Source organism: Lacerta agilis, chromosome 1 (genome assembly GCF_009819535.1).
Source record: "Lacerta agilis isolate rLacAgi1 chromosome 1, rLacAgi1.pri, whole genome shotgun sequence".
In the NCBI taxonomy this organism is placed as follows: domain Eukaryota; kingdom Metazoa; phylum Chordata; class Lepidosauria; order Squamata; family Lacertidae; genus Lacerta; species Lacerta agilis.
The window spans coordinates 67,177,976-67,191,317 of NC_046312.1; the positions used below are offsets into that span (position 1 = coordinate 67,177,976).

Consider the following 13,342-nt stretch of genomic DNA (forward strand, 5'->3'; position numbering starts at 1 on the left):
TGCTATCCCTGGAACGTAACCCCCCACATAATTTGAAAATTGACAGTACTCAAGATTTCTCTGCCTCCCACACAGCATTTCTGGAAAGAGGGCAGCTCAGGAATCCTTCTCCTCTATCCTCTATTACAGTTTGATTTTTGAGCTGCAGGCTATTCCTTCTTCCCCTCCACATTTCACAAACAAAGCAGGTGCTCTTCCCTCCTCTCCATTCTTCCTGGTTTGAGAACTCTGTGCCTGTGGCTAGGAGCTTATCTCTATCTCAAGAGCATGATACTCCACTCTTATGAATCTGTCAATGTTTATTAGGAACATGCTGTTTATTAGGAACATGTAACACAAATCTATGCAGAATGAATCAAAGTTAAGTTTAAAGTCCTAGGGTATGTGTAAGAGACAATTCCTGCTGTTCGTTGCAAGTGACTTACACACTTCTAGGAAACCAACACAATCTTATTCTTGATGGGGTGGGGGAAGTCTCAGACTACAGTGGTCTGTTCCGGATCGCGCTATGTAACACGGGTGTGCTTAACACGAACACCCCCCCCAAAAAAAACCCTGGAAGTTCGCATGTTTTTGCACTTCTGATCATGTGCGAAGTACACAAAATGTTTCTGCACACACATGCGTTGTGCGCGCTCTGGGGAGGACTTCTGGGTCACGGAGGTCCGTAAGTCGAACATACACAACACGGAGTGTACGCAACTTGAGGTATGACTGTACACCTATCAACCATGAGTACTGATTACCAGATCTTGTCACAGAGGGATATTTGCTTTAGAGGAACATCACAGAAATGGAAAAGCTAATGACTCCAAGGTTTGCTTTAAAAGTTTCTCCAGAGAGATCAGAGGGGAAACTGTTCTTAAAAGTCCTGCTACAAATAAATAGGGAATGGATTTAAAAGGGGACATAACAGTAGCAAGCAGATATTCAGAATCCCTAGCCCTATAAACACACACAATTAGCAGCAAATATTAAAAAGAAAAATACATCTCCAAGCACCTGCCTGCACCTTTTTTTTTTTAAAAGACCAGCTGTAATTTTATTGTGTCAATAGTAGAAACTGGCATCATTCAAACCATCTCTTTACATAGGCTTAGGGGGTGGTCTTGGTGCAGCACCAGCAGGCCTGAACCGGGGTGGAGGGGTACGGTCCTTCCTCACCACCTTGCTGTGGATGGCACAGCTAACACAATAGTGAAGCTTCACATAGAGTTTGGGCATGAGTCAAACACACTTGCTTCTGAGATATCTCGGACTGCAGCTGCTTCTACTATGTTTTGGATGACGAACTTCTTAATGGCCTTGTCCTTTGGGACGCAGCGGGCACAGTTAGTACGGCGAATAGGCTGGACATGTCCCCGGCCCTTCTTGGCACGGCCATTATTCCTTCTCTTCTTAGTCATTTCAGCGCTCAAGAAGAGGTGAAAGAGGCATGCCTGCACCTTTTTAAAGAAGTCCCAGCACTCACCTTAGGAAAATCACAGGTTGAGTATTGAAGGAGGGGAAAAGTATACAGATCAATGGCTATAAGCCTAAACCCTTAATTTCATTAGACTCCAAACTGCAATGATCAGCCCTCTTGCAACAAAGGTGTCAGCTATAGTGGAAACACAGGTATCTTTTGATTGTTGTAAGAATTTTAAGGTCTCAAATATAGAATAAATATTAATATTCATAAATGCACACATTTATGGTGCATTTAATATATACAGGTTGAGTCCTTTAAAAGAGGCCCTGTGGATACAGAGCAAGTACTCTTTTAAAAGACTCGCCGTGTGTGTGTGTGTGTGTGTACACACACACACATATATAAACCATGTGTCTGAAATAGTATGGGAGAGCAATCCTGAAGTGATTTTGACTCTCCCAATGACTTCAAATATTCCTCTGCAGTAAGTGAGGCAAATGGGGAAAGCCTTCCCATTGTCTTTTTGCTTGCAAATGCTAAGGTCGCATTTGTGTATGAATAGGGTGAGCCTGTGACCTGGATTCAGGAACTAAAGTATTGACCATCACAAAAGAATGGCCAGATTGCCCAGGTAATACAATCAGTGACCATTATCAGGTATCCTGGCAAACAGGATTTCTGCTGTAGACCACCACCTCTGCTGTAGACCGCCTCCTTCTTTGATGTTATGTATGATGTTTCAGGTCTTGGGCTACAGTGTGGGAAATTTCAAAAGTCTATATAAGGGCTTGTGTGCCATTGTTTAGGGTTCTCCTCCCTCCTGCATGTGGTGAATAGGGACCCTGTTGCAACAGTTCCTTTAATAAGATCAGGCGTACTAGCCGCTTTGCTTCTCAATATACCGGTACTCTGGTTGGCCTCTATTACTTTCTCCTGCAGATAGGGAACCTTAGAAGGGCTCTATATGGGCTCTGGAATACCCCATAAGGGAAAAGGAGCAGTTTCCCCCCCCCTTATAACATGGTGTTGTGACCACTACAGCTGTCACCCTTGCTACAAACGGACTGATAAATCAACAACTGTAGTTTAGGTTCTAATGAAACCATTTATCTGCATCTTTTTAAAGCTCTTAATTTGTACAATACCAAATTAACCATCCAGGAAAGAAAATATAGAACTGGAAGACCACCTTCTGCCACCTAACATTGAAGGGGCCTTAATCCTAGGGTTGAGACAAGTTCTTCTATTGCATTGCGGCACTACTCTTTGACTACTATTGACTTTATATTTCATTCACATTTCATTCATCTAAAATTCATCTTTAGCTTTGCTAGTGTAAGGACTGCCATCAGTACTCCACTTAGGTACTGTCTAACCCAATTAAATCTGCACAATATATATTCCATTCTATTGCAAACTATATATTTTGGTTTTTCATCACATTCAAGAATATGTCCTCCTTCTATATCTTTTTTTTCATAACATCTAGCCTGCTGAAGAGTTCTGGTGAATTTGAAATATGCTCAAATAGGCCACTATTTTTGGTCTAGTGCAGGTGTAGAGAATTGTCAATTCTCCAGATGTTGCTGAACTATATATTCCATCATCGCTGGTTATTAGCTGTGCTTGCCTGAGCTGGTGTGAACTGTAGTTCAGCAACATCTGGAGGGCCAGAGGCCCCTGACACCTGGTTTAATGCATCAACAGGGTGATAACTTATTTTCCCTTCTCTTACTAGAGGCATGTATAGATCAGTAGATTCTACTGTACTGGTAAGAACAGTTTCTAAAGCAGAATGATTGTTTCATCACACCTTTCAAAAGCACCATTCACCATCATTCTGTGTATGGAGAAACTAGGACAACTCATTGTAAAATATTTTCCCTTTAACCACCAGACAAAGCCGAGTCATCTTAGGAGCCGATTACAAATCCAAGTTGTTTGAACATAATGAACTACTCACTGGTGACTCACTTTTAGTTTACTGCCAATATAAAAAAAATGGCATAGTGACAAACAGGCATGACATAAAAAGAAACCTATTCAGCAGAACAGCATGAACCCAGAACAATCTAATCTTGGTTCAAATATGCTACCTAAAGAGGTGTGATACCATCATGCTACTGATACAGATTTGGCAAAAAGATGCATTAGCTTTAAGCTAACCACTTCTCTTTAATAGAGGATGCATTCATTCATCATACTTTGTTGTTGTTTTATAATTGTTCCTACCTTAGACATGCAGTCTTGGTAAGCCATAACTGAGAGAAAATGAGACAGTGCTTCTGATCTGATCTGCATGGAAATATTGCTCTCTTCCAAGGTGCTGCTTTACTTAACTTGTCAGAATTATAATCAGAAAAACTGCCCTTGTAAACAAACTGCAAGGCTGGAAAATGCAAACACGCTAAAGCAAGAGGTGCAAAATGGCATGCAATGGATGCTGTTAATTTAGGAATTCAGTTCAAGCAAAAAGGTGATATTGTATCATCTGCTATTTGTGTAAGTGTACATGAAGCTCTCTTGTTATAAAATGCTTAATAAGGTACAATTACAGCCTCAGCCATATTAAAGCTTAGGGATTTTTATTAATGTGACTTCAAGAAGACTTTGGCATAATCACATTAAAAAATTTTTTAAACTATATTGCATATAAACCACATGCCAGTCTAAAATTGGAAAGCTGAGAACAGGGATTAAAATGGAAGGTGAACACTTCTTTGAATTTCAATCAATATTTCCATTCTAATCTTCTGTATACTTGTTTTTCAAGAACATCATGAATGCTTGCTAGATTTCTCGGGACCAGATTCCAATTTCTAACCAACATTCAATATGGAGGCTGCTTAATTTTTCAAGGTTTTCTTTCTCATTGTCCCATTTTTCACTCTTTCTCCTTCTTCCTTCCACATGCTACTTATTAAGCATACTCAGAACAGCTGCTGTAATGCAAGTGTCCAGCAGCATTTCAAATTGCCACATTTGTGTATGCTTTCCTTCCTTTAAACCAGCCTTTTATTCTCACGATCTAAGAGAGAAAGACTTGAACAAATTGTGGCTTATCACTGGTGTTGCACAAATTACATCACAATGCAACCCAATTGTCTCTCTTAGTTCATCAACAGAGAAGATAGTGAAACTTCTCTTATAAAACCCTTCCATGCAAAAGCTCGTGTTATGCTAAGTTTTTTAAACACTTCTTAGTTTACTACACAGGTAACTTGCATCTTACAGTTATTTAACTTAAAAGCTTTGCACAAGTGGGGAAGGAATAAATAATAAACGGAGAGCAGAGGAAAAGCACTATCAATTTATTTATTTCCACCCAACCACCCACCTGTCTGGCAGCATCTAGTGGATAAGTTGAGATGCAGGGCTTTGGGAAGGAGGCATGAGGTGTCTGGAAGGGATCTAGAGTAGGGTTACCAGATGTCCCCGTTTCCCAGTGACAGTCCCTGGATTTGCGAATAAGTCCCCGGACAAATTCCATCCCTGGAATGTCCCCGGATTTCATGTAATTTACCTAGGAAACGCCACCGCTGCATACATTGAAAAAAACCTGGTAACCTTAATCTAGAGCCCTCCCTCCTCACTCCCAAAGCAGGGCAAGCACTTAAATGACTTTGCAAAGGAAGCGGGAGGGGTTCCCAAAGCTGGGCAAGCAGCCCTCCACATTGCAGGGGGCTTGGTTCCAGGGGTTCCTGGTTTACGCATTTTTGTGTATATGCATGGACCCCCGGAACCAAACCCCCATGTAAGAAGTTACCTATATTGTACTTCTTGGTTTGCTATTACTGACAAGAACCAGAACTGAAATGCAATGATGTCTGAAGGCAAGAATAAATCCTACATATTCAAGTCCTTCAGATATGTTAATACAATGGAGGGAAGCTACTTCCTAAGACTTCCCATTTCAAATTGCATTGTTATTCACATGTGTGCAGAAGAACCTGAAACTAACTGCAAAATATCTAACAACATTTTAAAGAAAGCCTATTTATCTTGTTTAAGAGTAAACAAGATAAAACACCCTGCCTTGTCCTCAAAATGCTGTGTCATGGGCATGACTTCCTAGTTGTTTAAGAGCCAAGGAATCAAGTGACATTTCTAAAATCTGTATTGGCTATGCAACCTTATTAACAGAGTTGTTCTAACCACTCCATCGCATGTTACACTACTCTTTCAGGAACTGAACATATTTTGAAGTAACATTTCTTATCAAAGCTCACTTACTCAAAAGTTATGTAAGATCATATTTAATGTTTTAAGCAAAGCTTAAGCCACACAAACCACTTTGTTCACTCTGGGTCATTCCAATTCTACACCAACATAATAGCTATAACACACCAGCTTCCTAAAAAATATAAAAAATGAGACTCAATCACAGGCAATCTAAAAATATTTATCATAATTTGGTAACATACAAGCAAGTCACTTAAGCCAAGGAAAAGGCATTTCAACTAAACTTCTTTTATAAAGTGAATGGTAAAGTAAGTGTTATTAATATGCTCCTGTAGATAATAGAAGGTGGGATACTACAAAAAAAGAACCATTATCACCGCTTTTAGTTGCTATGGTTTACTGACATTTTAACTAAGCAACAAAAAACTACAACAGATTTTTGTAGTTTTCTATTTTGGCATCTTTAAATGGCAGTAATCACTTTAGGTTATTATTTACTTCTTAACACAGACCTCCAAAACCTTTAAAAGGGTTAGAATGTCTGAAGATAGTGGAAAGAGGAATGAGATTATTAGGATGCATTCTTCAACTAGAAATCAGAGGGATTACTACTAATAAGCATTTTCTTTTTCTAGTTTGAAGCAATCTGGAAAACCAAAGCAAATGTATAATTGCTTCCTAGGTATTCTTCTGAAGTTTGTGGAAGAATTAATAAATAGGTATAAACATTTAAAACAAAATTAAATGCAACTGCATTCTATCCAGCCACTAGCAGGACAGGAGGGAGTCTAGGACCCAATGAAGAATGAAGGTGCTTCCTGTCTCCTAGTAGGAAACTAGGCTGTGGCAGTACACATAAAGGCAATTTTGACAGCTGGCACCAGCCCAACATTTTGGAGGCTGGAGATAAGCTAGGAGGGAGGAGGAGGGGTTAAGAAACCTCTGCTCTCTATCACTGAAGCTTTTCTTCTTTAGACTAGGACAGAGGTCAGCAACCTCCGGCCCATGGGCCGGATGCGGCCCACTAAGACCGTTTTACCGGCCCAAGACCCACCCACTTGGCAAGTCTCCCACGCGCAGTGCGGGGACTCACCAAGTGGAGCCAAAAATCGCTTCTGCACAGGTGTGATTTTTGGCGTCTGGGAATGCGCAGAAGCGATTTCTGACATCGCGCTGCGCCACTCCAGCCAACGGACTTTGCCAACGCCTGGACTAGGACACATTACACTGGAGAAATCCAGCTCTGAGATAGTAATGTGCTCTAGATTCCTTACATTGTCGGACTCTATGCAATATGCAAAAATTAGCATTCAATTGCTAACAAAAGGCGCACTCCACACCAACTATATGAATATTGAAAACTGAGGAGCAATTCTCAACACTTACAAATAAGTTCTACTGAACTCAATGAGGATAATGTCTGAAAAGGCAGACACATATGAGGTTGTTATATAAGTTATACTTACCGGTAAATGATACCGCTATTCACAGTGCACCACTATGCACTTCATCAATAATCTTAAACCAGGGGTGGGGAGCCTGTGAACCTCAAGATGTTGCTGGACCACAACTCCCATCATCCCTGACCAATGACCATAATGGTTGGGGATGATGGAAGCTCAAGGGCCACAGATTTTCCCTATCCTAAACTTTGAGACTTATGAATTGCACATCTGTTTAGCTAACTATTGCATTTATCTCTCACACTTCAACTAAAGAACCCAGGACAGTGTTTTAACCTCTCTACTCCATGATGTATTTTATTTATTTATTTCACAAAACTTATATAACTCTTGACTGTAGAAAACCTCAAAGTGATTTACAAAAAGAATGATGTATATTAAACTGATATATAGGTGGCCTTCAGTCAAGCACTAATGGCAGAGTGATAATTTTCTTCATTCAAGTCCAATACTTGATACATGGTTTTCAACCAAAGTGAAACCAGTCCAGCAATGGAAATCCACTGCATTCCAACTTCAACTGTCTACTGATCAGTGGTTGTTCGCCAGCTGTAAACTGATTATGAGTTACATCCAACACTGTCAGAGCCCAAGAATGCACTTCTGCTGATGCAAAAAGATGTCACAACCCTCTCCTCCCACTGCTGCCCTCAAGATCTAATCCAGAGAGTTGGGGAACCCTCCAGAACAAATTGTGGGAGCATGAAGTGGAGAGAGAGGAAACGAAGTAATATAGCACAAACAGGTGTGCACTGCTGAATTTCACCTTATAATTTTATTTTGTTCAAATGTGATGTGGTGACAGGACATCTACTCCAATCACATATAAAGGGCTGTTTAGTGAAGATGTGTGGCTCAGTATTAGGGCACATATTTTGCATGAAAAACATAGTTGATGTTACCAAGTATGGCCAGGAAAGACTCAACTGAAACCAAGAGTGCCACTGTCAGCTTGTGATACAAGATTGAACTAGATGGACTAACACTGCTGCATGATATAAGACTGCTTCCTATATTCCTATGTTAAGCAGCAGATGAGAGCCCATTTTTAAGAGTAAGATGGATGAGGTGAACTAAACCCTTCATTGTACATTATCAGCTACCTAGTTCCCATTACTAAGAGCATATTGGAGTTTCGTTTTACCAAATATAAGCATAACTCAAAGATCCACAAGCACCATAGTTAGAACCCATTAATATCATTACTGTAAATACTGAATGAATTACTTATAACAATATACAACCTAGTCTAGGGTCAGTGCACATTTTTCAAAATAAGACTTAATGAACAAAGCATGCACAATACACAGGTCTTTTTATTTACCTATATTGATGGACATCTCACAACTTTGAGGAGAAAAAAATTGAATGACAAGGAAGTTTCCAAAAAAACCATTTTTAATATATACATTAGAAAAAGGATAAAAGGTTTCAACCTGTATACACAGTACTTCTCTGCAATCTTTTTATTGGCATTATTTATCAGGACAAAAATCCTGAATGTGCATTTACTGTGTATAAAAGACCTACATTTGAAGAACAATGTTAACATTTTGCCATTAGCTATAGAGCTCAGACAAGAGGTGAGGACTTTGCTATTTAAACATATGACAGGAAAACTATGGGCTGTGCTTTCAAAATGATATAATTCAAGTCTGAATAAAGCTTACAATATAATATCATGTTTCAATGCACAAAAAGCAAGTCTAGACCATTAAGTGAACTGGTACCACTTCTGATGTAGTATTTCACTCAACTATTTCCACTGGCAAAAGCTTCAAGCTATAAGCATATTTTGCACTTATGCTGAATATGATCATAATTCCAAATTTCTGCTTATCACATGTTGCATAGCAGCCATACTAGTGATCTTTTTGATACTACAATATTAATGTGTATATTACTTTTATTCAAAAAACCCCAAATGTTGCATATATTAGCATCTTTTCCAGAACTGTATGCAACTGTTAGTTTATTAACTCAGTTTCACGCCACAAGCAAAATATGATGGAACGTTGGAAGGTGTACCTTTTTTAACCTATGCAGACAAATAGACTGAACATGTTTGTTCACAAACAGCAATAATTTTAAAACCACAATATAAAAATAGACCTAGAAAAACAGCTTTCCCCAACTCCTCTTTAAGCCATGACACAATCGTTTCATTTTCAACACTGCAGGCTGCATGACCACATCTGTTGACAAGTCCAAGCCCCAGTCTTAATTGGTCAATTAGTATGTCTCTTTTATACCTCCATAGTGATGTCACTTCCTACACTTTCTGGGTTCTAAAACCATTGTTACCTACCGTGACTAAGGTATCGTCATTCTGTCTTTCCAGAAAGAGTGATTTACCTTATCACAAATCACCTTCATCTGTTCTGAACCATGTGTTTAGTACAGGCCAGATGACCTATTGCAAACCAAAGAATATGAAAAGCATAGCAGACTATCCTAGTGTCTGCTATATAATACAAGCTGTCATTGGAAGAGTACTACCACCCTCAGTTATGTGACTGTTGCCACATAGGCCCAAGTCAATTCAGATAAGGTATCAGTCAGTCAGCTATAAAAATATATAAGAAGAGATAGCCCATTTGGGCATAATTTTACTGTCTATATTAAGCCTCCTTCCATTCTAATATTTAAAATGTAGGTCTTTCAAATGTTTCAGTACTGTACATTCATCTTCAGTTAGTCTAATCGATGGAAAACAAGGGTAAGCATGGTGTGCAAGAAAGTCCCACAAACTATGTGCCGAAAACAGTCTCGTCCATCGTTCTGCTGCTTTCCGCAGCCTCATAGCTTTCAGGCTATGTTTGGAAGTTGTCTGTTTAAAAGAACACCACACTTTTCAAAGCAGGCACCATGCTTTTGAAATTATACCAAACATTAGCATCTAGTTAGTCTTTATTCTTTTAATAAAAATACTGTAGTTTGATATGCCATTAGAAAGTCCATCAGCTGTTCACTCAAACACACAACATCATACTGATGTTTTGTTACTGCTTTCAATTTGAGAAGCATGTTAACTAGTTTATGAGTAATAGTAACTACAGCATTTATACTAACTCCTTAGGAATTATTTGAGAAGACTTGTTTTGGTAAAGAGTAAGTTTCTCTGGCCTACTGACCAGATTTCAAGTCTCAAAGAACAACCTGAACAGAAAGGAGGCCAGAAACTGTCCCAAATGCAGTTTCAGAGTTACGAAGTTTGCTAACCAGCAGTCAAACAGACAGTTTGGAGCTCAAGTTTGTGTGCTGCATTACTTATGAAACCATTTAATTCCAAAAGCCTTAACAGGCTTTCCCTTCCGATTACTAGACCGTCTCAGATCTCTTGCAGGGCTCTATTACCCACCAACCTCCTTTCAGCTTGCCTAACCTAAAAACTCAAAAGTTGCGCCCATATATGGGCTAACAGCATCCTAGGCTACCACTTTAAAAAAACACTTTTCAAAAGGGGCAGTTTAAAAACTCCGTCGGTGCCACGTTCGGGCGCTCCTGCCTGTAAAGAGGCGGCGGCGGGCTGGAGCGGCTTCAGCCCCTGCCACGCTTTCCCCAGGGCTGGATGAGGCTGCCATGTGCCTGAGGACAATGCTGGAGGGAGCGCGAAGGTGGCCTGACAGCGGGGCCGACCACGGGCAAGGCCTTCCCTTCCGCCCCGTCCACACTTCGTCAGCAAGGCCTCTCCGCTCTCCCTCCACGCCGCCTACTTCCCTCTTCCTGCCCACGTTTCGCACAAGGCAGCTCCGCGCGGCGGGGCGGCTCTCCTGCTGCCACCGGCCTCCTCCCGCATCAGCCCCTCCGCGTGTGCGTGTGAACGGAGAAAGTGACACGCGCGTCAACCCAGTTTCACCCCCCCCCCTCCGGCCAAGTTTCCCTTCACTCCGGAGCTTGGAGGTGACCTCCCCTTGTACCCTTCACAGGGCTCCCCCCGCCACGCTCCCTTCCCCTCACCAGACCCACCGCGCACGTAGCCTTCCCTTCACCCCGCCCGGCCCCGCATGGCTGTTCCTCGGCTCCCACGCCCAATCTGTCCGGCGCCCGCCCGCCCGCTCGCGGGCCTAGGGCTGCCTCCCGACGCCCGGCCTGGTCGCGGGGGTTGCCCCTGTTGGCGCGTTCCGCTCCCGCCCCGGGCCGGGCCGCGCTGGCGCCTTGGCCGCTCACCTCGTTGAGCTGCCTCTCGGCCGTCTCCCGCAGCGTGGAGTCCATGGTGCCCCGCAGGGCCTCGATGATGGTGTTGGGATCCATGGCGGGAGGGTCGAGGCCCGGCGAGGCGAGGCGACGCGGAGGAGAGCAGGGGCAGCAGCGCCGCTCGATGCGCACATGGACCCGCCGCTCCACAGCGGCAGCCGGCGGCGCGAAAGGAGGAGAGACGCGCCAAGGCCCCGGATAGAGCTGCTGCTCGCGGCCGCTGGGAGGCCCGACGCCTTCCGCTCTGCTCTTGCCGCCGCCGCTGACGGGCATCACGGGAATTGTAGTCCGTTCGGAGCGCTTCCTCCCAGGTCCCCGTATGCCACTCAAACCGGGGGGGGGGGCGCAAGCATTGGTCGTGCAGAGGGGGGAAACGAGGACAACGTGTAACGTGTGGATGCTACGTGTGTAGAATAAGGATCAGGAAACGTAGTGCTTTCACTGGTTCCATTAGTGCAAATATAAACGACTCTCCCTTGTATGTTTTCGCATAAGGCAGAGGCGAAGGAGGGTGCTAAGAGGCAGCAAAAAGTGATGGACCGAGCCTTGGAGCGCTGTGTTTCTGTCCGCCCGCGTTTTCTACTGCTGTAACGTTGGACAACCAACCGGTCAGCATCGATGTGTGATATTGAACACTGGCAACATATATGCAAACACAAGTTATTAACGTCATCATTCACCACTATATTAATACTATAGTGTTTTTATGGCTATGCCTAAGTACATATTCATGGTTTTATAGTCTTGGGTAATCAAATTCACCAGAACGCTCATCCTTCTGATTTGCAGCCCTTTTAACCTGTTATACCCCTTATTCTCCCAAGAAAAGATCCAGTCAAGCTGGAGCCTGCAGGCCAAATCATTACAGTATGTCCTGCACCTTCTGGGGGCCAAATTTGATAGGTGGGCAGGGCCATCCTCATGTCAATCAGACAAATGTACAGAGTGCAAATTGCCTTTCAGAATAAAGTATTCTACAAGACCTAACCATTAAGCTAATAGGGGGCTTTGGGGGCACTTTAAAAGGGGCTTTGCAATGCCTGACAGTCAGCTGATCTGCATATGTGTGTGTGTGTGATATCAGGCACTCACAGCTTGGGAGAAATGGCCTCAAAGGCCAAAATGGGGAGGCCTGTGGGCCAGAGGTTCCCCACTCCTGCAACAACTTGTTCCTGAGGTCACTTCCGCTACCGGTAATTCAATGAAATAAGTCTTACTACCCCTCAACCTGTACCTAACTTCATTAGAAATCTGGCCTTCCAACCTTTGTAGATTGTATTGATTTTTAATTTCATTGAAGGTTTTGCTTCAAAAGATATTTGCAGATAATTCATCTGAAATTAGCAGAACAACATGACCTAGTTTCTCTCTGGCATGGTATGCCTGCAACACTAAAACATGATTTGTTTAGCTTTACCATGGTTTGTTTGTTCCTAACAAACAGTCATAAGCCATGGTTTGTTGTTGGGTTATGAACCTTGGCTTGTTCCATCATTTCAAGAGCAAATGAAATGGAAAGAGAGACAGCTGCACATGAACTTCAGATGTGCCTCAGTACAGTCCTCCCTAGATTTCTTCCATTAAAGTTTTGGAGCTGCAGACCTCCTAATCCATATATCAGGGGAGCCTCTTGTAACACATAACTCTAGTCTCGGATTCATGATGTACATTTTCTAAGACAATTTTAATATATTCAAAAATTATTCCTTCGGGTCAGTTTAATATGTAAAATCTGCTGCCAGAACAATCTCCTACAATATTTTCAGTTTGAATAGGACTGCCTGCTACTCAGAGTCTCACCAGTTAAGTGTTGGAAGTAGGCAAGTCTTTTGCAAGTGATGAGTCAACACTTAGATGAACTTTAGCAGTCAACAGACTAATGCAAGGAGGGAGGAACCAAGACAATGAGAGCCTGGGGAGAAACAGCATGATGAAAGATGAAAGAGACAGAGGAAGTATGTAATGAATGTGAAAGTATAGGTAGGAAATTATTGTAGTATAGAACAGAATATAATTATATGTAAATTGCTTTGCTTTGGTATGATTACACCATAGATAAATAAATCTGGAACAATTAATACAAACAGTA

At 42.1% G+C, this 13,342-nt stretch overlaps 1 protein-coding gene and 1 pseudogene across 1 annotated transcript in view; both read right to left on the bottom strand.

Annotated features, from left to right (window-relative positions):
• Window positions 1-11,440, bottom strand: part of IPO7 (importin 7) — a 40,428-nt gene extending 28,988 nt beyond the window's left edge. The window contains exon 1 of the mRNA XM_033152771.1: window positions 11,227-11,440. Coding sequence (XP_033008662.1) covers window positions 11,227-11,310 — 84 coding nt within the window. The 5' untranslated portion in view covers window positions 11,311-11,440. The remainder of the gene's footprint in view (window positions 1-11,226) is intronic.
• Window positions 1,026-1,414, bottom strand: LOC117048669 (annotated as a pseudogene).
• Window positions 11,441-13,342: the final 1,902 nt, after the last annotated feature.